The sequence below is a fragment of the Prinia subflava genome, unplaced genomic scaffold, assembly GCF_021018805.1.
Source record: "Prinia subflava isolate CZ2003 ecotype Zambia unplaced genomic scaffold, Cam_Psub_1.2 scaffold_63_NEW, whole genome shotgun sequence".
Taxonomy (NCBI): domain Eukaryota; kingdom Metazoa; phylum Chordata; class Aves; order Passeriformes; family Cisticolidae; genus Prinia; species Prinia subflava.
The window spans coordinates 74,854-99,019 of record NW_026961070.1 but is presented as its reverse complement, the minus strand read 5'-3'; the positions used below and the strand labels follow the sequence as shown (position 1 = coordinate 99,019).

Genomic DNA, 24,166 nt, shown 5'->3' with positions numbered 1-24,166 from the left:
TCAGGCGGGAAAGGGGGTCAGGGGGGGAGGGGAAAGGGGGGGAGGGGGTCAGAACTGGGGGGGTTTGGATGGGCCGGGGGGGGGCGGGGGGGGCGGGGGGGTCCGAGGATTGAGAGGTCCGGGGGGATCTGGGGGGATCTGGGGGGTCCCGGGTGGGTTTCGGGTCTCTCTAAAAGTTTGGGGGTCGCTCGGAGGGTCCCGGGATCGGTCCGGGGATCAGTCCGGGATCGGTCCGGGGTCGGTCCGGGGATCGGTCCGGGGTCGGTCCGGGGTCGGTCCGGGGTCGGTCCGGGGTCGGTCCGGTGTCCGGGGGTCCCGGGGGTCCCGGGGGTCCGTTCAGGGTCGGTTTGGGGTCGGTCCGGGGTCAGTCCCGGTGTCGGTTCGGAGGTCCCGGTGTCGGGATCGGTTCGGGGGCCAGTCTCGGGGTCGGTCCGGGGTAGGTTCGGGATCGGTCCGGTGTCGGTTCCGGGGGGTCGGTCCCGGTGTCGGTTCCGGGGGTCGGTTCGGGGTCCCGGTCCCGTCCGGGGGTCCCGGCGCGCTCACCTCCTCCCAGCGGATGAATTTGCTGCCCCGCACCAGCAGCTCGGGCACGCGCGGCGGCTCCAGCGGGAGCGCGGACGGGACCGGGAGCGGCACCGGCACCGGGGCAGAGCCCGGAGCGGGGACAGAGCCCGGGGCGGAACCGGAACCCGGACCCGGACCCGAGCCTGGACCCGGACCCGGACCCGGGACAGAGCCCGGACCCGGACCGGGGACAGAGCCCGGACCGGACCCCGACCCCGCCTCCGGCACCGGGACCGGGACCGGAGCGGCGCCGCCATCGCTGCGCGGGACGGGGCGGGGCCAGCAGAGGGGCGTGGCCTCGATGGGTGCGGTCAAAGGGGCGTGGCCGCGGCGGGAGGGCGCGCCCTGAACCGGAACGGGGCGTGGCCTAACGGGGCGTGACCGCAAGGGGCGTGGCCATGCGGGTGTGGGGCGTGGTTAAAGGCGCCGGCGGGGCGGGGCGTGTCCGTGGGCGTGGCCCCGTGGGCGTGGCCGTGGGCGTGGCCCGGCCGGGCACACAAAGGCGGCGGAAGCGGCGCCGGGGGCGGCTCGCGCCGGGGGCGTGTCCGGGGCGTGTCCCCCGCGGGGGCGTGGCCGCTTCCGGTCGGTGGCGGCGGCATGGCGGAGCCGCGCGGCGGCCCCGGGCCCCCCCCGGCCGCCCCCGCGCCCGCGCCCGCGGCCCCGCACGCCCAGCCCGGGCCCCGCGTCTGCTTCGCGCCCGCGGCGGCGGCGGCGGCGGCGGCGGGCCCGGAGGAGGGCCCGGGGCGGGGCCGCGGGAAGGTCACGGTGCGCTACGACCGCCGCGAGCTCCGCAAGCGGCTGCACCTGGAGGAGTGGATCCTGGCACAGCTGACGGCGCTCTACGACTGCCGGGTACCGGGGGCACCGGCACCGGGACCGGGGACACGCGGGACAAAGGAGCGGGTGGCACCGGCATCAGAACCGGGACCGGGGACACGCGGGGACAGGGGAGGGACAGCCCCGGGACCGGGGATTGGAACCGGGGACACGTGAGGAAAGGGCAGGGACCGGCACCGGGATCGGAACCGGGACAGGGCCGGGGCTGGGGACAGGGGTGAGAGCCCTACCGGGACCCCCTCGGGACCTCAAAATCACCTCAAAATCACCCCAAAATAAACCAAAAAAACCCCCAAATCACCTCAAAACCCAGCGCAAAATGAACCCCGAATCACCCAAAAATCGCCCCAAAATCACCCAAATCAACCCCGAAATCATCCCTGGGGACCCTGAGCCCCCCAAACCTCCAGGGCCCCAAACCCCCCGGGCCCCCCCGGGGACCCCAGCCCCATTTTGGGGGCTCATTCTGGGGGTCCCGCCCTGATTTTGGGGTCTCCCCCAGGAGGAGGAAATCCCGGAGCTGGAGATCGACGTGGACGAGCTGCTGGACATGGAGAGCGACGGCGCCCGCAGCGCGCGCGTCCAGGTACCCAAATCACCCCAGAATCACCCCAAAATAGCCCCAGAAACACCCCCCAACTCACCCCCAAATCATCCCAAAATAATCCCAGAAGCACCCCCAAATAATCCCCAGAATCACCCCAAAATCATCCCAAAAATCAACCCCAAAACAACCCTAAAGAGCAGCACCAACCTCCCACAAAACCGCCCCAAAATCATCCCCAGAATCGCCCCAAAATCACCTCAATTCACCCCAAAGTCATCCTCAAAATCAGCTCAAAATCATCCCACAAATAACCCCCACAATCACCACCAATCCCCAAAAATCCGCCCCCAAATCACCCCCAAATTAACCCAAAAATCTCTTGGGATCCCTCCCAAGACCACCCCCAAAAATCCCCCCCAAATCCGGGTGCAGCTGTGGGGGGAGGGCTGGGGAGGGTTGAGGGACCCCTCCCCAAATTTTGGGGTCCCCAAATCCCCCTGACCCCCCCCCTTGCCCCCCCAGGAGATCCTCGTTGACTGTTACAAACCCACCGAGGTGAGGGGGGCTGGGGGATTTTGGGGCATTTTGGGGGAGATTTTGGGGGGGATTTGGGAGATTTCAGGGGATTTGGGGCATTTGGGAAGATTTGAGGGGATTTTTGGGGATTTGGGGCATTTTGGGGGGATTTTTTGGGATTTTGGGGGTTCTGGGATCGTTTTCTGGGTGGGGGGGTCCCATTTTTGGGGATTTCTCTTGGAGAGAATTTCAGGGAGATTTTGGGGGGAATTTTTAAGGGGAGATTTGGAAGATTTGGGGATATTTTGGGGGGGAATTTCGGGGAGTTTGGGGAGGTTTTGGGGGGATTTTGGAAGGGTTTTTTGGTGAATTTGGGGGTGGGTCTGGGAGAATTTTGGGGCCATTTCAGCGATTTCGGGGGGTATTTTTGGGGTGGCTCCTGCAGGATTTTGGGACCCCCAAAGGATTTTGGGGCCCCCCTGACCCCCCTTTCCCCCCCCAGGCGTTCGTGGGGGATCTCCTGGAGAAGATCCGGGGGATGCAGAAACTCAACACCCCCCAGAAGAAATGACCCCAAAACTCGGGGGAACCCCCCCCAATCCTGGGGAATCCCCAAATTTCAGGGGGATCCCCCCAAATCTCATCCCCCACCCCAATTTCGGGGGGTCCCTCCATTTTTGGGGTCCCCCCCTGCAGCGATAATCACTCCCCCCCTCCCCCACTGGTTTTGGGGGGTCCTGGGAGGGATTTTGGGGGGGATTTGGGGTTTTGGGGGTTATTTTTTAGTTTTTTTTAAATTCGGGGTGTGGGGGGTTTGGGTTGTTTTTATATGGGTTTAATAAAAGCAGCTTTGACATTTTCGGGGTTGGTCCCGTTTTTTGTCCTTTTTCGCCCCCAAAAAAATCAGCGGCGCCAAAACCCTTCGGTTTAACCCTTTATTGACCCCTAAATATTGGGGGAGCCCCCCGAAATTTGGGGGTTTCCCCACAAGAGGTCCCCAAAAAAAACTGGGGAGGGACCCCAAAATCCCGGGGTTTGGGGGGGCTCTGGAAGGGGGGAGGGTTTGGGGGGAAATTTGGGGGAAATTCTGGGGCTTTTGGGGTCCCCCTAAAGCTCCGGGCGCCGCTCGATCTTCAGCAGCTCCACCTCGAAAATCAGCACGGCCCCCCCTAAAAAAAGGGGCGGGAGGGCAGCACCCCCAAATCCCCTCCCCGAAACCCCGAAATCCACCCCAAAATCATCACCAAAAAAATCGCCCTTAAATTCACCCGAAAATGACCCAAAAATCCCCCGAAATTCACCCCAAAAATCATCTCAGAGTCCCCCAAAATCGGCCTCAAATTCACCCCAAAATCCCCTCCCCAAAACCCCAAATTTACCCAGAAATTACCCCAAAAACTCCTCACATAATTACCCAAAAACACCCCCCAAAATTCACCCCAAAATGTCCCAAAACCACCCCCAGACCCCCCAAATCCCCCCTGAACCCCCCCGAGTCCCCCCCAACCCCAAAATCCCCCCAAGGGGGGGTCGGGGCTCACCTGGGATTTTGGGGGGAGCCCCTCGGTCCCCATAACCTGGGGGGGGATGGGAGGGGTCAGTGGGGTCATTTTGGGGTCCCCTCCCCCAGTTTTGGGGTCTCCCCCCCATTTTTGGGTCCCTTTTTTGTTTTTTTTTCCCCCACTCCCCCCCAATTTTTAGGGTCCCCCCACTTTAGGGACGTTTCCCTCCCATTTTTAGGGTTCCCCCCCCCTTTTTGGGGATTCTTTTTGGGATTTCCCCCCCCCTCCCCCGTTTTAGGGTCTCCCCTCCCCGAATTTTTGGGTTTCCCCCCAGATTTTGGGGTTTTTCCCCGTTTTTGGGGTCTCACCCAGCTCCGGGGGGATCACGAGCTTCCTCTTCTCCCCCTCGCACATCCTGGGGGCCAAAATCCACGGAATTCACCCCAAAATCCTGGAGCCCCAAAATCCGGGGAATTCCCCCTCCCCCATTTATGAGGGTCCCAGTGACCCCCAGTGCCCCTCGCAGTGCTCCCAGTTCAGTGGTCAGTGGTCACTCAGGGTCACTCAGGGTCACTCAGGGTCACTCAGGGGTCAGTGGTCAGTGGTCACTCAGGGGTCAGTGGTCACTCAGGGGTCACTCAGGGTCACTCAGGGGTCACTCAGTGGTTACTCAGGGGTCAGTGGTCACTCAGGGGTCACTCAGGGTCACTCAGGGGTCACTCAGGGTCACTCAGTGGTCACTCAGGGGTCAGTCAGTGGTCACTCAGGGGTCACTCAGGGGTCACTCAGTGGTCACTCAGGGGTCAGTCAGGGGTCACTCAGTGGTCAGTGGTCACTCAGTGGTCACTCAGGGTCACTCAGTGGTCACTCAGTGGTTACTCAGGGGTCAGTGGTCACTCAGGGGTCAGTGGTCACTCAGTGGTCACTCAGGGGTCACTCAGGGGTCACTCAGGGGTCACTCAGGGGTCAGTGGTCACTCGGGGTCACTCAGGGGTCACTCAGGGGTCACTCAGGGGTCACTCAGGGGTCACTCAGGGGTCAGTGGTCACTCAGGGTCACTCAGGGGTCACTCAGGGGTCACTCAGTGGTCACTCAGGTCAGTGGTCAGTGGTCACTCAGGGGTCAGTGGTCACTCAGGGGTCACTCAGGGTCACTCAGTGGTCACTCAGGGGTCACTCAGGGTCACTCAGGGGTCAGTGGTCACTCAGGGTCACTCAGGGGTCACTCAGCGGTCACTCAGTGGTCACTCAGGGGTCACTCAGGGGTCACTCAGGGGTCAGTGGTCACTCAGGATCACTCAGGGTCACTCAGTGGTCACTCAGGGGTCAGTGGTCAGTGGTCACTCAGGGGTCACTCAGGGTCACTCAGGGTCACTCAGTGGTCACTCAGGGGTCAGTGGTCACTCACCCCAGCAGCCCCTGGTCCCCAGCCCTTGATGACCTGTCCGGTGCCCAGGGAGAACACGAACGGCTGCTCCCGGCTCAGGCTGCTGTCGAAGGGCGTCCCGTCCTCCAGCGTGCCCTGCGCACCAGTACGGACCAGTATGGACCAGTATGGACTGGTACGGACCAGTGCAGACCAGTATGGACCAGTGCAGACCAGTATGGACCAGTACAGACCAGTATGGACCAGTACAGACCAGTATGGACCAGTACAGACCAGTATGGACCAGTACAGACCAGTATGGACCAGTATGGACCAGTATGGACCAGTACGGACCAGTGCGGACCAGTATGGACCAGTACAGACCAGTATGGACCAGTACAGACCAGTATGGACCAGTACAGACCAGTATGGACCAGTATGGACCAGTATGGACCAGTACGGACCAGTGCGGACCAGTATGGACCAGTATGGACCAGTATGGACTGGTATGGACCAGTGCGCACCAGTACGGACCAGTACGGACCAGTATGGACCAGTACAGACCAGTATGGACCAGTACAGACCAGTATGGACCAGTACAGACCAGTATGGACCAGTATGGACCAGTATGGACCAGTACGGACCAGTGCGGACCAGTATGGACCAGTACAGACCAGTATGGACCAGTACAGACCAGTATGGACCAGTACAGACCAGTATGGACCAGTATGGACCAGTACGGACCAGTATGGACCAGTACGGACCAGTACGGACCAGTATGGACCAGTACGGACCAGTATGGACCAGTATGGACCAGTATGGACCAGTACGGACCAGTGCGGACCAGTATGGACCAGTGCAGACCAGTATGGACCAGTGCAGACCAGTATGGACCAGTGCAGACCAGTACGGACCAGTACAGACCAGTATGGACCAGTGCAGACCAGTATGGACCAGTGCAGACCAGTATGGACCAGTGCAGACCAGTATGGACCAGTACAGACCAGTATGGACCAGTGCAGACCAGTATGGACCAGTGCAGACCAGTATGGACCAGTGCAGACCAGTATGGACCAGTGCAGACCAGTATGGACCAGTGCAGACCAGTATGGACCAGTACAGACCAGTCCCTCCCAGTCCATCCCAGTCCGTCCCAGTTCCCCCAGTACCGTGTAGTGCAGGGTCAGCACGTCCCCCCGCCGCGATCTCTGCCCGCAGCGCTCCCCAGTGCTCCCAGTGTGTCCCAGTCCATCCCAGTGCCCCCAGTGTGTCCCAGTGTGTCCCAGTCCATCCCAGTGCCCCCAGTGTGTCCCGGTGTGTCCCAGTGTGTCCCAGTCCATCCCAGTCCATCCCGGTGTGTCCCAGTCCATCCCGGTGTGTCCCAGTCCATCCCAGTGCTCCCAGTGTGTCCCAGTGTGTCCCAGTCCATCCCAGTGCCCCCGGTGTGTCCCGGTGTGTCCCAGTCCATCCCAGTCCGTCCCGGTGTGTCCCAGTCCATCCCAGTCCGTCCCAGTTCCCCCAGTACCGTGTAGTGCAGGGTCAGCACGTCTCCCCGCCGCGATCTCTGCCCGCAGCGCTCCCCAGTGCCCCCAGTGCCCCCAGTGTGTCCCAGTCAATCCCAGTCTATCCCAGTGTGTCCCAGTGTGTCCCAGTGCCCCCGGTATGTCCCAGTCCATCCCAGTCCGTCCCAGTTTGTCCCAGTTCCCCCAGTACCGTGTAGTGCAGGGTCAGCACGTCTCCCCGCCGCGATCTCTGCCCGCAGCGCTCCCCAGTGCTCCCAGTGTGTCCCAGTGTGTCCCAGTCCATCCCAGTCCATCCCAGTCTGTCCCAGTCTGTCCCAGTCTGTCCCAGTTTGTCCCAGTTCCCCCAGTACCGTGTAGTGCAGGGTCAGCACGTCTCCCCGCCGCGATCTCTGCCCGCAGCGCTCCCCAGTGCTCCCAGTGTGTCCCAGTGTGTCCCAGTCCATCCCAGTCCATCCCAGTGCCCCCGGTGTGTCCCAGTGTGTCCCAGTCCATCCCAGTGTGTCCCAGTCAATCCCAGTCCGTCCCAGTTTGTCCCAGTTCCCCCAGTACCGTGTAGTGCAGGGTCAGCACGTCTCCCCGCCGCGATCTCTGCCCGCAGCGCTCCCCAGTGCTCCCAGTGTGTCCCAGTCTGTCCCAGTGTGTCCCAGTCCATCCCAGTGCCCCCGGTGTGTCCCAGTCCATCCCAGTCCGTCCCAGTTCCCCCAGTACCGTGTAGTGCAGGGTCAGCACGTCTCCCCGCCGCGATCTCTGCCCGCAGCGCTCCCCAGTGCTCCCAGTGTGTCCCGGTGTGTCCCAGTCTATCCCAGTGTGTCCCAGTCTGTCCCAGTCTGTCCCAGTTTGTCCCAGTACCGTGTAGTGCAGGGTCAGCACGTCCCCCCGCCGCGATCTCTGCCCGCAGCGCTCCGGGCGCCGCCGGACCCCGATCTGCACCTTGCGCGGCTCGGCCGCCAGGGGGCGCTCTGCGGGCAGCGCCAGCGCCAGCGCCAGCAGCAGCCACTGGGGGGGACAGTGACAGCCAGTTAATGTCACCTATTGTCACCTGAGTGTCACCTACTGTCACCTAGTGTCACCTGAGTGTCACCTGAGTGTCACCTAGTGTCACCTGAGAGTGACCCGAATGGAACCTGAGAGTCACTGACAGCGCCAGCGCCAGCAGCAGCCACTGGGGGGGACACTGAGTGTCACCTATTGTCACCTGTTGTCACCTATTGTCACCTGAGTGTCACCCATTGTCACCTGTTGTCACCCCGGTGTCCCCCTGAGGGTCACTGACAGCGCCAGCAGCAGCCACTGGGGGGGACACTGAGTGTCACCTATTGTCACCTGTTGTCACCTATTGTCACCTGAGTGTCACCTGTTGTCACCCCGGTGTCCCCCTGAGGGTCACTGACAGCGCCAGCAGCAGCCGCTGGGGGGCGCTGTCAGGGCCCGCGCCCGTGACGTCATCGGCGGCGCGGCCATGACGTCACGGCCCCCAAACCCGCCCCGCGCGCCGGCCCCGCCCCCAGGACCCCCCAAACCCGCGGCCCCGCCCATCCCCCACCCCCCAACGACCCCAAAAGCGGCCGCGCCCCCCCGCGGCCCCTCCACCCCCCCTTGGGCCGCCCCCACCCCCCAGGGCCGCCCCCGAGCCCCCCCCGGCCCCTCCTGAGCTCCCCCGACCCCGAAATTCCGCCCCGGGACCCCCCAAACCCGCCCCTCCCCCCCCGCACCTCCGCCGCCATCGCGGGTCCCGTTGGAATCACGTGACCGCCGTGCACAGCTGCTTCCGGTCACGTGGTGTGTTCGTGATCACATGATCGCCGGTTTCCGGACACGTGGTGCTTCCCCGGAAGCGGAAACGGAAGCGGCGGCGATGGCGGCGCGGCGCGCGGTTGCCATGGTAACGCCCGGGCCGGGGATGTTAATTAACCCCCAAATCACCGCTAATTAGCGCTCCCCTCCCCCTCACTCGAATCTCATTTGCATGAGGAGCCCCCAGCGCGGCCGCTGCTTGGCTGCCGGGCTCGGGACGGCGTTAATTGGGCGTTAATTAGTGCGGGGGGAACTCGCGGTGTTAAGGGGTAATTAGTATTAATTAGGGGGGCGCGATGGGACTGCGGCTGCTGGACGTCAATCGGCACTAAATAAGGTGTCAATATTTTGCTAATGTACGATTAGCGACAATTAAAGGCCTAATTAGCAATAATTGTGAGCTAATTCGCATTAATCAACAAGTGGCTTCTTGGTAATTAATCACCGGTAATTCACTGTCTATTTACTAGAAATTAATGTTTTTATTAATGACTATTAGGCACTTGGAGTAATTGATAAACAAATTGACAGCAATTAACATCTTAAATAGCAATAATTAGGAGCTAAGTGGGTGGGAATTGCTGAGTTGTTGGTAATTAATGCCCTGATTAGCGGTCATTACCGCCGGTCACTGGACAATCACGAATTGTCCATCTCAGGATCAATTAGCGGTTAATGAAGGGTTAGTTAAGCGTTCATTAGTCTCTAATTAAAGGTGTTAATTGTGGTCGCTCCCGCAGGGGCCCTGGGCCCGGCCCTGGAGGGGCCTCAGCACCAGGTGAGACCCCAAACCCCAAAAGGTCCCAAAATGTCCCAAAATTGCCACAAAATGTCCCAAAGCTGCCTCAAAACATCCCATAATATCCCCAAATATCCCAAAACTGCCCCAAATAGCCCCTCACGACTTCCGCGAGCACAAAAAAGTGCCCCAAAATATCTCAAAACTGCCCCAAAATAGCCCAAAGTAGCCCAATATTGCCCCAAAATTCCCTCGCAATCCCCAAAACCGCAAAAAAACTGCCCCAAAATATCCCTAAGCTGCCCCAAAATATCCCAAAACTGCTCCAAAATAGCCCAAAAAAACCCAAACTGCCTCAAAACATCCCAGAGTATCTCCAAATATCCCCAAACTGCCCCAAAAAGTGCCTCAAAATAGCCCAAAATATCCCAAAAGTGCCTCTAAATACCCTCACAACCCCTCAAAACCACCACGAGCACAAAGAAAGTGCCCCCAAATATCCCAAAACTGCCCCAAAATGTCCCCAAATCTCCCCGAAGTGCCCCAAAGTGCCCCAACCCCCCCCCTCCCGCAGGCGGGGCCCCCCCGACCCCCACTCGGTGCTGGGGGTCCCTCCCGGAGCCTCCCCCCGGGAGATCCGCGCCGCCTTCCTGGAGCGCTGCAAGGAGGTACCGCCAAAATGGGCTGAAAAACGGGGAAAATGGGAAAAAAAAAGGGAACTGGGGACAAAAATGGCCCTGGGAGGGACTCGGGGCGGGAAGCCGGCGGGTTTGGGGTGAAAAATGGCGATTTTAGGGACAAAAATGGCACTGGGAGGGAGAAATCCGGGAGGTTTTGGGGTGGAAATTTGAGATTCTGGGGACAGAAATGGCACTGGGAGCACCGGGGTCCCTTGGACGGTACCAAGTGTCTCCGGGGGGGTGTCCCATATTTTGGGGACCCCCCCGCGGTCACTGTCACCCCCCCGTGGTCACTGTCACCCCCCCCACCATTGTCCCCCCTCCCGTCCACCCTCACGGACCCCCCTCGGACTGTACCACCTGTCTCCGGGGGGTGTCCCATATTTCGGGGACCCCTCCCCCAGACCCCAAACCTTCCGGGGAGGGGTCCCCAGGTGTCCTCGGGGCCGTCCCCTGTCCCGGGCACCCCCGGCCGCCGCTGTCCCCACAGGTTCACCCGGACGGGGACCCCTCGGACCCCTCCCGCCACGGCCGCTTCCTGCTGCTGGCCGAGGCCTACGCGGCCCTGAGCGCCCCCCGCGCCCGCGGGACCCCCCCTCAGCCCGGGACCCCCCCCGGCCCGGGACCCCCCCCCGGCCCGGGACACCCCCGAGGTAACGGGGCTGGGGAGTTTGGGGGTGACCCTGAGGGGTCCCACAGGGGCTGGGGGGGGGCCCTGAGGGTTTTGGGGGGGAACCAGGGAGGTCCCTTGGGGGGGGGGGGGTGGGTCCTGGGGGTCCCTTCTGGGGTCTCTGGGGGTCTCAGGGGGGTCCTGGGGGTCCCTTCTGGGGTCTCTGGGGGTCTCAGGGGGGTCCTGGGGGCCATTCTGGGGTCTCTGGGGGTCTCAGGGGGGTCCTGGGGGCCATTCTGGGATCTCTGGGGGTCCCGTTGATTTGGGGGAGGTGGGTCCCGAGGGTCCCTGAGGGTTGGGGGTCCCGGGGGGGTCCCTGCGGTGCCCGCGGGGGTCCCAGGGGTGCTGTGACCCCCCTGCTGTCCCAGTTGGGAGGAGAGGCAGCGGCACTGGGAGGAGAGCCGGCGGGTACTGGGAGGAGAGCCGGCGGCACTGGGAGGAGAGCCGGCGGCACTGGGAGGAGAGCCGGCGGCACTGGGAGGAGAGCCGGCGGTACCGGGAGCAGTTCAGGCCCCCCGGGACCCCCGCCGGGATCCCCCGGCGCCGCATCCTGGGGCTGCTGCTGCTGCTGATGGCCCTGGGGGGGCTCGCCCACGCCCTGGCCTACAGGTGGGACCCCAAAACGGGGCTGGGGGGGTCAAAAAGGGTTCGGGGGGGTTCGAAAATGGGTCTGGGGTTGGGGGATTCCCCCGGCTCTGGGCGTGGATTTTGGGGTGGATTTCAGGGGGATTCCTGTGGATTTTGGGGTGGATTTTGGGGTGATTCCCCTGGATTTTGGGGTGGATGTTGGGGTGGATTTTGGGGTGATTCCCCTGGATTTTGGGGTGGATGTTGGGGTGGATTTTGGGGTGATTCCCCTGGATTTTGGGGTGGGTTTCGGGGGGATTCCCCGGCTCTGGGGGGCATTTCGGACCCCCTTAATCCCGGCCCCCCCAGGTACCTGGCCGGGGCTCACGCCGCCTTCCTGGACGAGCGGGACCGGGAGCTGCGCGCGGCCTACGAGAGAGCGCGGAGCCGGTGGGGCGGGGGGCGCGGGGGGCGCGGAGCCGGTGGGGCGGGGGGCGCGGGGGGCGCGGGGCCGGTGGGGCGGGGGGCGCGGGGCCGGTGGGGCGGGGGGCGCGGGGGGCGCGGGGCTGGGGGGGCGGGGGGCGGAGAGGGGGCTGGGGGGGGGGCTGGAAGGGATTTTGGGGGGCACTGAGGGCTCCTTTGGGGACCGGGGGGGGCTCCTGGGACATTCCGGGGGTCCCTGTGGAAGGGGAGGGGGGTGAGGAGGGGTCTGGGGGGGGTGTCTGACCCTTCCCCTCCCCCCCGTGACCTCTGACCCCCGGCCCGCAGGGCGGGGGTCGCACGCGGAGGTCCTGAGGCGGCTGCGGGCGCGGGGGAGGGGCCGGGGAGAGGGAGGGGGCGGGGAGGGGGGAGGGGAGGGGCCCTGACCCGCCCCTCCCCCTTCGGACCCCTCCCCGCTTCCCCTTCCCCTCCCCCCGCCGCCCCTCCCCCTCCGCGCTCTGCCGGGAGCCCCCAGGTGAGGCTGGGGGTGGGGGAGGGGCGGGGATCCCCGCGTGGGGGAGGGGCGGGGGAATCCCCGCGTGGGGGAGGGGCGGAGAATCCCCGCGTGGGGGAGGGGCGGGGAATCCCCGCGTGGGGGAGGGGCGGGGAATCCCCGCGTGGGGGAGGGGCGGGGAATCCCTGCCATCAAGCCCCGCCCACTCCGCCCTCAGGCCACGCCCCCTCGCCCTCGGGAGTTTTCGCGCCAAGTTTTGGTCACGCCCCTTCCCCTTCACGATTTTTCCCGCCCCCCTTTGGCCGCACCCCCCGCGCGTTCCCATTGGCTCCGTTCGGCCCCGCCCCCCGCTCCCGCGCCTCTGATTGGCTCCGTTGTGCCCCCGTCCCACGTGACCGCGGTGCCTCACGGAGCTGCCGCCATGTCGCGGGCGGCGCGCTCGGCGCGCTCGGTCCGGGCCGCGACCGGGTCCGGCGCGGCGGCCCCGAGGCCCGTCCGGATCCTCATCCCGGCCGGGGGCGCCGCGCCGGGGCCGCCGCTGGGGCCGGTGCTGGGGCAGGTGCGGGGAGGTTTGGGGGGATCCGGGGCGGTTTAGGGGTGTCCCGGTGCCCCCCAGGCCCGGCCCGACCCCTCCCCGGTGCTTCCTCAGCGCGGGGTCTCCATCGCCGCCTTCTGCAAAGACTTCAACGAGCGCACCCGGGACATCAAGCCCGGGGTCCCGCTGAGGGTCCGGCTGCTCGTGCATGTGAGTGGGGGGAGGGCACCGGGACCCCCCCACCCCCTCCGGGACCCCCCGTGACCCCCCCGTGCCCCCCCAGCCTGACCGGACCTACTCGCTGACCATCGGGACCCCCCCCACCTCCTACTTCCTCAAGGCCGTGGCCGGAGTGGAAAAAGGATCCTCCAGACCTGGTCAGGGGCGATTTGGGGGTCCCGGGGGACAATCTGGGGGTCCTGGGGAGGCTGGAGGGCTCCTGAGGGGCAATTTGGGCATCCTGAGGGGAGATTTGGCATCCGGGGGGGATCTTGGGGTCCTCAGGGGGTTCTGAGGTGCCTGGGGGAACTTGAAGGGTCCTGGGGGGATTTGGGGGAGATTCCGAGGGGGATTTAAGGGCTCCGAGGGAATTTTGGGGGCCCTGGGGGAGATTTTGGGGGGTGCTGAAGGAGTGAGGGGGATTTGGGGGATCCTGAGGAGGATTTGGGGGGTTCCTGAGGGATTTGGGGGATCACTGACCGCAGCCCCCAGGCCACGAGCCGGCCGGGGTGGTGTCCCTGGCGCAGCTCTTCGAGGTGGCCGTGGCCAAGCAGAAGGACCCGGCCGTGACCACCCGGGGGACGCCCCTGCCCGCCCTGGTGGGGTCCCTGGTGGGCTCTGCCCGCAGCCTCGGCCTGCACGTGGTGCCCAGGTGGGAGAGACCCCCCAAACTGACACGAAAAGTGACCCTGAAACCCCCAAAAAGCGACCCTGAAACCCCCAAGAAGTGACCCGAAAACTGACCCTGAGCCCCCCAAGAACTGACCCTGAGAGCCCTGGAAACTCACCCAAAAATTGACCCCAACCCTGACCCTGAGACCCCCAAAAACTGACCCCCAAACCAGCCACTGACCTCCCAAGAATCTGCTCCTCATCCTCCCCAAGAAATGCACCTAAGCCCCCCCAAAACTGACCCAGACTCCCCCAAAAACACTCCCAAGATCAGCCCTCGATCCCCCAAAAACTGCCCCAAAACCGACCCCAAACCCAGCCCCTGAGCCCCCAAAAACTGCCCCAAAAACATCTCCAAAAACCAACCCCAAAACAGCCCCTGAGACCCTAAAAACCAGCCCCAAAGAGGACCCCAAAAACAGCCCTAAACCCACGGCCCGTGATCCACTGAAACAGCTCCAAAAATATCCCAAAAACACCTCCAAAAACAGACCTGAGCCCCAAACCTCCGACCCCACTGACCCCCAGGCTGACCCCCCAGGCTGACCCCTGCCCTTTGACCCCAGGCTGACCCCCCAGGCTGACCCCTGCCCTTTGACCCCAGGCTGACCCCCCAGGCTGACCCCTGCCCTTTGACCCCAGGCTGACCCCCCAGGCTGACCCCTGACCCCCAGGCTGACCCCCCAGGCTGACCCCTGCCCTTTGACCCCAGGCTGACCCCCCCCAGGCTGACCCCTGCCCTTTGACCCCAGGCTGACCCCCCAGGCCGTGGCCGAGGTCCAGCGCCGGCGCCGGGAGCTCGAAGCGGCCGCGGCGGCGCCGGAGGGGCAGGAGGAGAGCGAGGGGGGGGGCCCGGAAGAAATGAGCCCAAAACACCCCAAAAACGGCCAAAAACAGCCAAAAATGGCCAAAAAAAACCCCCCGAAGCTCGAGGAGCCCGCGGCCCCAAATAAAGAAAATAAAGAGCTTTATTTAAAAATAAAGAGCTCCTCCCACAGACCCGCCTTGGTTGGGGTTTGATTGAATTTGGGGGGGGGGGGGGGCGGTTCCCAAAATGTGCGGGACCCTCCGGGGGGAGGGGGAAGGGAGGGTTTGGGGGGCGATTTGGGGGATTTTGGGAGGGGGGGAGGCCCTCGGACCTTCATCATCCTCATCGTCCTCATTCCTCATCTTCATCCCAGTTCCTTCCCTTCCCTCCTCATCTTCATCCCAATTCCTCCTCATCCTCCTCCCTCCCCCTTTATCCTCCCTCCTCATCTTCATCCTCATCATCCTCATCTTCATTTCCCCATCCTCATCCTCTCCTTCCCTCTCCCCTCTCCAGCCCCTTCCTCGCGCTCCTTCCTCATCTTCATCCCCGTTCCCGCCTCCTCCTCCTCCCCCCCTCCCCCCCTCGTTGCCATGGAAACGCCGCGGGGGGGCGGGGAGGGGAACCCCGGGGGTGGGGGAGACCCCCGGGGGGGGGGAGGGGCCCCGGGGATCGGGGAAGGACCCGGGAATTTGGGGGGGGGGTCCCCGGGGGGGGGTCCCGAATCCGTGGGGGAGGGGCCCGGGGTCCCCCCCCTCCCCCCCGCGCCCCCTCCCCCCGAATCCCCCTCCCCAAATTCCCCCCCCCCCGCCCCGCGGGGGTCCCGGCGCGCCCCGCCCCCCGCGCGCGCGCGGCCCCCGCCCCCCGCGCTATTTTGGGCGCCCCCGTTCTATTTTTGGCTCCGCGGCTTCGGCGCCCAAATTTGGCAAGCGGCGGAGCCGGGGGGGGGGGAGGGGGCCGGGGGAGGGGGGAGGAGCCGAATCCGGGGGCGCCCGCGCGAGGGGGGAGGGGGCGGAGGGGGGAGAGGGGGTTCCCAAAGGCCGGGGGGGGGGAGGGGGGGACAGGGGCCTTCCCCCCCCGCTCCTCCCGGGGTCCCTCCGGCCGCGCCGACCCCCCCGTGGTCACTCTGAGAGCCCCGTGGTCACTGCGACCCCCCCGTGGTCACTCTGAGAGCCCCGTGGTCACTCTGAGACCCCCCCGTGGTCACTCTGAGAGACCCCGTGGTCACTGCGACCCCCCCGTGGTCACTCTGATCCCCCCCGTGGTCACTGCGACCCCCCCGTGGTCACTCTGAGACCCCCCGTGGTCACTCAGACCCCCCCTGTGGTCACTCTGATCCCCCCCGTGGTCACTCTGACCCCTCTCCCTCTGTCCCTCCACCCTGGAGCTCCTCCCTCTCCCCATTGACCCTTCCAACCCTCTCCCCACTGATCCTCATTGGCTCCTCCATCTCCACTGACCCCCTGAACCCTCTCCCCACTGACCACTCCAATCGTGTCCCCACTGACCCCTCACTGACTCCTCCCTCTCCCCACTGACCCCCCCTGGGTTCTCCCTCTCCCCACTGACCCTCACTGACTCCTCCCTCTCCCCACTGACCCCCCCTGGGTTCTCCCTCTCCCCACTGACCCTCACTGGTTCCATCTCCCCATTGCCCCATTGGGGAGTCAGTGGGGAGATGGAGAACCCAATGGGGGTCAGTGGGGAGAGGGTTCTCCATCTCCATTGACGCCCCAGCCCTCTCCCCACTGACTCCATCTCCCCACCGAGCACTCCTCCCTCTCCCCATTGACCCCCATTGACTCCTCCCTCTCCCCACTGACCCCCATTGACTCCTGCATCTCCCCATTGACTCCCTCTCCCCACTGATCCTCATTGGGTTCTCCATCTCCCCATTGACCCCTCCATCCCTCCTTGGACCCCTCCTTGGCTCCTCCATCTCCACTGACCCCTCCATCCCTCTCCCCATTGACCCCCTGCACCCTCTCCCCACTGACCCCCCATTAACTCCTCCATCTCCCCATTGACCCCCCAACCCTCTCCCCACGGACCCCCCCATCCCTCCCCCGACCCCTCCCTGACCCCCCCCACCCTCTCCCCTCGCCCCCCGCCCCCCTGGGCGTGTCCCTCGCCCCTCCCCCCGCGGCCCCGCCCCTCTCCCCGCTCCATCTCCAATTTCGGTGCGAACCCTCCGCGCGCCCCCTCCCCCCGCTCGTGCGTCAGCGTCAGCGGTGACGCTCCCGCCGCGTCCCCCCCGGTCCCGCGTCCCCCCGTGTCCCCCCCGGGGGGCGGCGCGGGCCGTGACGCGGCGCTGACGCGGGGCCCGGGGCCCATAAAGCGGCGGGCCCGGGCGGCGGCGCGGGCGGAGGATGCTCCGCTCCACCAAGGGCGCCTCCAAGGCGCGGCGGGACCAGATCAACGCCCAGATCCGCGCCCTGCGCGACCTCCTCCCGCTGCCCGACGGCGACCGGCCGCGCCTCTCCTACCTGCACGTCATGGCCCTCGCCTGCATCTACACCCGCAAGGGCGCCTGCCTGCGGCCAGGTGCGAGCGGGACCGGGCACCGGCGGGGAAGGGACCTGGCGGGAGCGGGGGACCGAGCGGGGACCGGCGGGGAAGGGACCGGGACCGGGAACCGAGCGGGGAAGGGACCGGGAAGGAGCGGGGACCGAGCGGGGATGGAGCGAGAGCCGGGACCGGGAGCGGGGATGGAGCGGGGAAGGGACCGGGACTGGGGACCGAGCAGGGATCGAGCGGGGACCGGTGGGGATGGGGATGGAGCGGGAACCGAGCGGGGAAGGAGCGAGAGCCGGGACCGGGAGCGGGGAAGGAGCGGGGATGGAGAGGGGAAGGGACCGGGACCGGGGACCGGCAGGGACAGAGCAGGGACCCGAGCGGGATCGGGGACCGAGAGGGGAAGGGACCAGGAGCAGGAACGGAGAGGGGATGGAGCGGGGAAGGGACCGGGAACGAACCGGGGATAGAGAGGAGACCGAGAGGGGATGGAGCGGGGATGAAGCGGGGATGGAGCGGGGACAGAGCGGGGAAGGCACCGGGACCAGGGATGGAGCAGGAACGGAGCAGGGAAGGCACCGGGAATGGAGCGGGAGCAACACGGGGCTGGCAGCGGCCACCGGCATCAGGCAGGGACGGGGACGGGGACAGGGACAGGGACAGGGACAGGGACAGGGACAGGGACAGGGACAGGGACAGGGACAGGGACAGGGACAGGGACAGGGACCGTTCAGCACCGCGGGCAGGGACTGGGGTCGGTGCAGCACCGCGGAGAGCGGCGGGAGCTTCCCGTTCAGCACCGCGGAGAGCGGCGGGGACCGGGCGGGACAGCGGGACGGGGACCGGGATCGGTGACAGGGACCGGGATCGGGGACCGGGATCGGGGACTGGGGGCCAGGATCTGTGACAGGGATCGGGATCGGGGACCGGGATCGGGGACCGGGATCGGGGACAGGGACCGGGGACAGGGACCGGGGACCAGGATCTGTGACAGGGACCGGGATTGGTGACGGGGACCCGCGGCTGGGACAGACGAATCGGGACAGGGACAGGGACAGGGGACAGGGACAGGGACAGGGACAGGGACAGGGACAGGGACAGGGACAGGGACCGGAGCTGGCTGCGCACGGGGAGGGCTCCGGGTGCCCTCGGCGGCTCCGGGGCGGCCGCGGGGCAGCGCCGGGAGGGGCCGGGCTGGCGCTGACCCCTGTCCCCGCTGTCCCCACTCCAGGTCCGAGCCGGGGCGCGCCCCTGGAGCTGCTGGGGGGACCGGAGCTCGCCGACCTGGTGGCGTCGCTGCCCGGGTTCCTGCTGGCCGTGACCCGCGAGGGGAAGCTGGTCGGGGTCACCGACAACGTGGCGCAGCACCTGGGCCACTCCATGGTGAGCACCGGGCGGGCCCGGGGGCGGGCGGGGGTCCCGGGGGGCGCTGGGGGTCCCGGGGGGCGCTGGGGGCTCACCCCGGCCTCCCTCCCTGCCCCTCCAGGTGGACCTGGTGGCACAAGGGGACAGCATCTACGACCTGCTGGACCCCGCCGATCACCCCCTGGTGCGGCACCAGCTGAGCCTGCCCGGGCCCCCCCAGGCAGGTGGGTGGGGGTCCGGGAGGTTCGGGGGGTCCGGGAGGTCCGGGGGGTCCGGGAGGTCCGGGGGGTCCGGGAGGTCCAGGGGGTCCGGGGGGTCCGGGAGGTCGGGGGGGTCCGGGGCGTTCGGGGGGAGCAGGGAGGGAGGGGAGAGAGGGGTAGATGGGGGGGTGGAAGGACAGAGGGGTGGACAGAGGGATGGACAGAGGGATGGACAGAGGGACAGCCAGCAGCACAGAGTGACCGCCGCCCCCCTCCCCCCAGAGCGCCTGTTCCGCTGCCGTTTCACCACCTCCCGCGCCTCCCGCCGCCCCAGCGCCGGCCGCAAGCTGGTGCTGCTGCGGGGCCGCTTCCAGGAGCCCCCCGGGCCCCCCGGCGCCGCCCCCGCGCTCTTTGTGGCCTTCTGCGCCCCCCTGGACCCCCCGCCCTGGCCCTGCCCCGACTGCCTCCTGCTGCCCGCCTTCCAGAGCCGCCACGCCCGCGACCTGGCCCTGCTGGACATCTCCGACAGGTGAGGGGGCTGCGGTGGCCGGGGGGGGGGGTCCGGGCGTCCAGGGGGACCCCGGGGGTCAGAGGAGACCCCGCCCGGGCCAGAGGAGTGACCCCGGCGTGGTGTCCGGCAGTGTCCTGGTGCACCTGGGCTACGGCCGGGGGGAGCTGCTGGGCCGCTCCTGGTACCGCCTGCTGCACCCCGAGGACCTCGGCCACGTCGCCCGCCAGCACCTGCGCCTTGGTCAGTGTCCCCAAAGTGTCCCCAAAGTGTCCCTGGGGTGTCCCTGTCCCCTCCCTGCCCGGCCCTGCCACCCCTCCGTCCCCTCCAGGTCTCCCCAGGAGTGTCCCCCATCCATCGCCCTGGGTGTCCCCCTCGTTGTCACTTCAGCCCCTGGATGTCCTCGGTGTCCCCACAGGTCCCCTGGGATCCTGCATGGCCCTGGGGATGCCCCGTCCTCATTGGTGTCCCCCTGTCCCCAGTCCCTCAATCACCTCATCCTGCCCGATGGCCCCCTGTCCCCAACGCCCCCAGCTCACCCCACTGCAGCCCCAGCCCCCCTGTCCCCACACCCTGCCCATCCCCACTGACCACTGCCCTGTCCCCACACCCTGCCCGTCCCCACTGACCACTGCCCTGTCCCCACACCCTGCCCATCCCCACTGACCACTGCCCTGTCCCCACACCCTGCCCATCCCCGCTGACCATTCCCCCTGTCCCCACACCCTGCCCGTCCCCGCTGACCATTCCCCATGTCCCCACACCCTGCCCGTCCCCACTGACCACTGCCCTGTCCCCACACCCTGCCCATCCCCACTGACCACTGCCCTGTCCCCACACCCTGCCCGTCCCCGCTGACCACTGACTGTCCCCACACCCTGCCCGTCCCCGCTGACCACTGCCCTGTCCCCACACCCTGCCCATCCCCCGCTGACCATTCCCCCTGTCCCCACGCCCTGCCCGTCCCCGCTGACCACTGACTGTCCCCACACCCTGCCCGTCCCCGCTGACCACTGCCCTGTCCCCACACCCTGCCCATCCCCACTGACCATTCCCCCTGTCCCCTCAGCCGGCGCGGGGCCGGAGGCGCGGGGCGAGCTGGTGACGCGGCTGCAGCGCAAGGACGGCCTGGGCTGGACGTGGGTTTACGCCCGGCTGCGGCCGGAGGGGCCGGCCCTGCTGGCCCACAACTTCGTCATCAGGTCAGTGCAGCGGGCAGTGGGCAGCGGGCAGTGCCCGGGGTCACTCACGGCTGGCCCTGGGTGCTGACCACCGCTGACCACCGCTGACCATCACTGACCGCCGCGTCCCCCTGCAGCGAGGCCGAGGCCTGGTGCCTGCGGCAGCAGCTGGCGGCCGAAGCCCCCCCCGGGCCCCCCGGAGCCGTTCGGGCCCGGCCTCGACTTCCCCGGTGCTGACCTCGGGCCCGGCATCGACCTTGGCGTGGGGGCCCGGCCTGGGCCTGGCGGTCAGCGCCGGACACGGCCTGGGAGCTGAGGGTGGACACAGCCTCGGACACAGCGCTCCGGCCACCGCTGACCCTGGACTTGGGACTGGCCTTGGACACGGCCTTGGACACAGCGCTCCCGGCCACCGCTGACCCCGGCCTGGGAGCCACCATCGGACACGGCCTGGGAGCTGCCCTGGGCAGCGGCGTGGAGCCCGGCCTTGGGGCCGGCATCGGACACAGCCTCGGACACAGCACCGCGGCCACTGCTGACCCTGGACTTGGGACTGGCCTTGGACACGGCCTGGGAGCCAACCCTGTGGCCACTGCTGACCCTGGACTTGCGGCCACCATCGCCCACGGCCTGGGAGCCAATGCCACGGCCACCATTGACCCCGGCCTTGGGGCCACCATTGGACACGGCCTTGGTGCCAACCCTGCGGCCACCACTGACCCCGGCCTCGGGCCCAGCCTCGGACACGGCCTCGGACACAGCGCTGCGGCCACCATCGACCCCGGCCTTGGGGCCAGCGTGGCCCCGAATGTCGGCCACGGCCTCGGCTCGGACACCGCCGTCGGCCTCGGCGTGGGGAGCGGCATCAGAGTGGACATCGGCCTGGGCGTGGCGGCCGGAGCCGATGTGGGCCCCGCCCTGGGCGCTGACCTCGGCGAGGACATCGGAGCGGGCGCCACGGCCGAAGTGACCGCCGGCCTCGGGGCGGGGGGTGGCCCTCAGCATCGGCGCCAACCTCGGGCCCGGCCTGGCCGGCAGCGCCATCAGGGCCAGCGTGGGGCTGGGCATCGGCGTGGCCCGGACATTGGAGTGACCACCGCGGCCGGAGTGGGCGCCGGGCTTGGACCGGGGGCTGGACTCGGCCTCGGAGCCGCCCTCGGAGCCGGCGTGGGCTCAACTCTCCCGTCCGGCACCGGACTGGCCATGGGCACGGCCGTGGGAGCCAGCGGCGGCTCCGGCCTCGGACACAGCTCTGGACTCGCCGTGTGGCCGGCTCTGGCCTCGGCCATGGCTCTGGACTCGCCACCGTGGCCGGCTCCGGCCTCGGACACGGCTCTGGACTCGCCACCGTGGCCGGCGTGGGCCCCAGCATTGGCCTGGCAGTCGGAGCCGCCCTGGGGCCCGAGATGGACATTGGCCTGGGCGCCGCCCTTGCTCCAGACGTCGGCCCCGCGGCCGGGCTTGGCCTGGGCTCCGGCCCCGGCTCGGACATTGGTGTTGGCCTGGCGGCAGCGTCCGGCAGCTCCGGCCTGGGATCGGCGCTGGGCTTCGCCGTGGGAGCCGCGCTCGGCGCCGGCGCCGGCCTGGGGCCGGACATCGGAGCTGACCCCGACCTGGCCGACCCCGGCCTGGGCCTGGCAGCCCCCCTGGGCCCCCCGCTGGGCCTGGTCCGCCTGGCGCCGGGGCTGGGGGTCCCCGAGACCCCCGGGGGGGGCACCGAGACCTGGACCCCCCCCTACAACCCCCCGCCAGGCGCCCCCCTTCGCCTTCGGGCCCCCCGAGCCCCCCGAGCCCGCGGCCGAGAAGCTCCCGCCCAGCCCCGAGAGCCCGGGGGGGGTCTCGGGGGGCCCCCCCGGCTCCCTGCTGACCCCCGAGACGTCGCCGCCGCCGCCGCCCGCGCCCCCCGCCGCGCCCGCCCTGCGCCGGCTGCTGCAGGGCCTGGCCGCCATCGCCACCCGCGGGGGACCCCGGCGCCCCTCGGGGGGCACCCCCGGCCCCCGGGCGCTGCCCCCGCCCCGGTCGCCCCGCGACCCCTTCGCTGAGTTGTATCAACTCCCCCAGAGCCGCCTCCAGGACGCCTTCCGCAAAGGTGGGGGGCTGGGGGGTCTCAGGGGGGCTGGGGGGGCTCAGGGGGGCTGGGGGGGCTTGGGGGACTGGGGGATGACAGGGACACGGGGAGGGTGACAGGAACAGGGACAGGGACAGGGACAGGGACAGGGACAGGGACAGGGACAGGGACAGGGACGGGTCCCCTCTTAGGGGGTGCCGGGGGGTGAAGAAGGGAGGCTTGGATGGGTGGGGGGCGGTCCCGGAGCCCCCTGGGTCCATTTTTGGGGGATCAGGGGACAAAAAAAGGGACAATCCCCCAGCCCTGGGTCCCTCTTTGGGAGGGGGTGACACCATCCCGGGAGACCCCAGGAACTCCGGGGGATTTTGGGGAATTTGGGACAGGGAGACCCCGGGGGTGTTTTTGGGGCGGTTTCGGGGGTTTTGGGGGCTGTCCCTGACGGTGTCGCCTCTGTCCCCCCGCAGCCGGAAGCCAGCGCGCCCCGTCGTTCTGAACTAAGTCTGTGACGCGACTTGCCCCCAGTATGGCATATTGTCATTGTCACCCCGGCCCGGGCCAGCGTCCCCCCGGCCCCGGCCGCCCCCGCCCGCCGCCCCCCCCGGGGCCGCTCGTGCTAATTTAACTCGTAACGAGTCTCTAAGGTAATTGGGGGGGGGCTGGTGGCCCCCCCCTCCCCCAGCCCGGACGCCTGGGGACCGTCCCTCGTGTCCCCTCCCCCCCTCTGTCCCCTCCCCCGCCCCAGGACCCCTCGCCAAAAATCTTTTTGGGTCTCTGGGGTGGGGCTGGACCCACCTGTGCCCCCCCCAGCCCGGAGTGTCCTTGTCCCTTGTCACCCACCTGGGCCCTGTCACCTCCCCCCCTCCCCGCCCCCCGCCCACCTCGGGGTCTGCGTTTTTGGCAGAGTTCCCCCCAAAATCGTGTCCCCTCCCCCCGTGGGTGTCACCCTCAATGTCCCCACGCGCGGGACCGAGGCACGATGTGGCTCGCTGTCCCCGATGTCCCCAAGACCCCCCACGGGACATCCTGGCCTGATGTCCCCGAGCCGGGGGGCTAAGACACGCCGTGCCTCAGTGTCCCCGTGTCCCCAACGCCCCCCGCCCCCACCCGAGACGCGTCGCAGCGCGATGTCGCCGAGCCCACGGCACCGTCCCCCCTCGATGTCCCCAACGCCCCCGAGGGACACGGGGGCCCCTCGCCACCGCCGCGACCCCCTGGACGGACTGAGCTGTCCCCAAATGTCCCCACGGGACCCGCTCGTCACCCCGGATCGAAGACTGACACACCCGGTGTCCCCCGTGTCCTCGATGTCCCCACCCCGCGGATTGTCGTCACCCCCGGTGTCACCCCGAAGGACGGGGGACATCGCCGCCCCCCCGGCCCCACGGACTGAGACCCCCGCTGTCCCCGCAGCCTGGGGACACTGCCACCGTCCCGCTCGGGGCCGAGTCCCGCCGCGTCCCCGTGTCCCCGGTGATGTCCCCGGTGATGTCCCCGATGTCCCCTGGAGCCCCGTGGTCCCGACACCCCCCGGCAATAAAAGTGTCCCCCGTGATCCCCGTGCCTGCGGCAGCTTCTTCCCAGGGACCGGGAATTTGGGGAGGGGGACGGAGCTTGGGAGGGACTCGGGAATTTGGGGAGGGGGAACCCAGGAATTGGGGAGGACTCGGGAATTTTGGGGGGGACCCAGGAATTGGGGAGGACTCGGGAATTTGGGGGGACCCAGAAACTCGGAAGAGCCCCAGGATTATTGGGGAGGACCCCAGGAGTGGGAACGAGTCGGGAATTTGAGGGGGGCGCCGGAATTTGGGGGTTTGGGGGTCCCGGGGGGTCCCGGGGGTCTCGCCCGAGCTGCGCGGAG

General features: G+C 67.5%; 4 protein-coding genes across 6 annotated transcripts; 3 read left to right on the top strand and 1 right to left on the bottom strand.

The window, feature by feature from the left end:
• Positions 1-1,146: 1,146 nt before the first annotated feature.
• PPP1R14B (protein phosphatase 1 regulatory inhibitor subunit 14B) lies at positions 1,147-3,255 on the top strand. Its single transcript, XM_063425270.1, has 4 exons — positions 1,147-1,416; positions 1,904-1,987; positions 2,471-2,503; positions 2,967-3,255. Exons 1-4 carry the CDS (start codon positions 1,162-1,164, stop codon positions 3,033-3,035), a joined length of 441 nt encoding a protein of 146 aa, XP_063281340.1. The 5' UTR covers positions 1,147-1,161; the 3' UTR covers positions 3,036-3,255.
• Positions 3,256-3,385: 130 nt separating this feature from the next.
• On the bottom strand, positions 3,386-8,704 carry FKBP2 (FKBP prolyl isomerase 2). The gene is given in 7 exon segments (XM_063425271.1): positions 3,386-3,633; positions 4,006-4,041; positions 4,335-4,381; positions 5,374-5,390; positions 5,392-5,487; positions 7,704-7,850; positions 8,567-8,704. Coding segments are annotated over 7 exon segments (417 nt in total). The 5' UTR covers positions 8,579-8,704; the 3' UTR covers positions 3,386-3,571.
• A 3,913-nt stretch (positions 8,705-12,617) lies between these two features.
• MRPL11 (mitochondrial ribosomal protein L11) lies at positions 12,618-14,684 on the top strand. The gene is made up of 5 exons (XM_063425279.1): positions 12,618-12,797; positions 12,888-12,983; positions 13,057-13,150; positions 13,485-13,644; positions 14,417-14,684. Exons 1-5 carry the CDS (start codon positions 12,660-12,662, stop codon positions 14,682-14,684), a joined length of 756 nt encoding a protein of 251 aa, XP_063281349.1. The 5' UTR covers positions 12,618-12,659.
• Positions 14,685-16,808: 2,124 nt separating this feature from the next.
• Positions 16,809-20,518, top strand: NPAS4 (neuronal PAS domain protein 4). 3 transcript variants are annotated; one of them, XR_010083958.1, is made up of 7 exons: positions 16,813-17,016; positions 18,218-18,369; positions 18,473-18,571; positions 18,834-19,080; positions 19,193-19,302; positions 20,129-20,261; positions 20,378-20,518. XR_010083958.1 is itself a non-coding variant. In XM_063425257.1 (7 exons), the coding sequence occupies exons 1-7, from the start codon at positions 16,842-16,844 to the stop codon at positions 20,475-20,477; spliced, it is 1,020 nt and encodes a 339-aa protein (XP_063281327.1). In that variant the 5' UTR covers positions 16,816-16,841; the 3' UTR covers positions 20,478-20,517. The 3 variants fall into 3 exon arrangements, 2 of the variants coding, with proteins under 2 accessions (XP_063281326.1, XP_063281327.1); XM_063425257.1 differs by having other exon boundaries at positions 16,816-17,016; positions 18,473-18,575; positions 20,378-20,517; XM_063425256.1 differs by lacking the exons at positions 20,129-20,261; positions 20,378-20,518 and having other exon boundaries at positions 16,809-17,016; positions 18,473-18,575; positions 19,193-19,664.
• Positions 20,519-24,166: the final 3,648 nt, after the last annotated feature.

What these genes read in the sequence shown, in the direction of transcription:
- PPP1R14B (XM_063425270.1), top strand. Translation starts at nt 1,162, where the DNA reads ATGGCGGAGCCGCGCGGCGGCCCCGGGCCCCCCCCGGCCGCCCCCGCG. An exon ending in CGGCGCTCTACGACTGCCGG is followed by an intron (nt 1,417 to 1,903) that starts GTACCGGGGGCA and finishes GGTCTCCCCCAG; the next exon opens with GAGGAGGAAATCCCGGAGCT. An exon ending in ACTGTTACAAACCCACCGAG is followed by an intron (nt 2,504 to 2,966) that starts GTGAGGGGGGCT and finishes TTCCCCCCCCAG; the next exon opens with GCGTTCGTGGGGGATCTCCT.
- MRPL11 (XM_063425279.1), top strand. Translation starts at nt 12,660, where the DNA reads ATGTCGCGGGCGGCGCGCTCGGCGCGCTCGGTCCGGGCCGCGACCGGG. An exon ending in TGGGGCCGGTGCTGGGGCAG is followed by an intron (nt 12,798 to 12,887) that starts GTGCGGGGAGGT and finishes GTGCTTCCTCAG; the next exon opens with CGCGGGGTCTCCATCGCCGC. An exon ending in AAAAGGATCCTCCAGACCTG is followed by an intron (nt 13,151 to 13,484) that starts GTCAGGGGCGAT and finishes CGCAGCCCCCAG; the next exon opens with GCCACGAGCCGGCCGGGGTG.
- NPAS4 (XM_063425256.1), top strand. Translation starts at nt 16,842, where the DNA reads ATGCTCCGCTCCACCAAGGGCGCCTCCAAGGCGCGGCGGGACCAGATC. An exon ending in GGGCGCCTGCCTGCGGCCAG is followed by an intron (nt 17,017 to 18,217) that starts GTGCGAGCGGGA and finishes TCCCCACTCCAG; the next exon opens with GTCCGAGCCGGGGCGCGCCC. An exon ending in AGCACCTGGGCCACTCCATG is followed by an intron (nt 18,370 to 18,472) that starts GTGAGCACCGGG and finishes CTGCCCCTCCAG; the next exon opens with GTGGACCTGGTGGCACAAGG.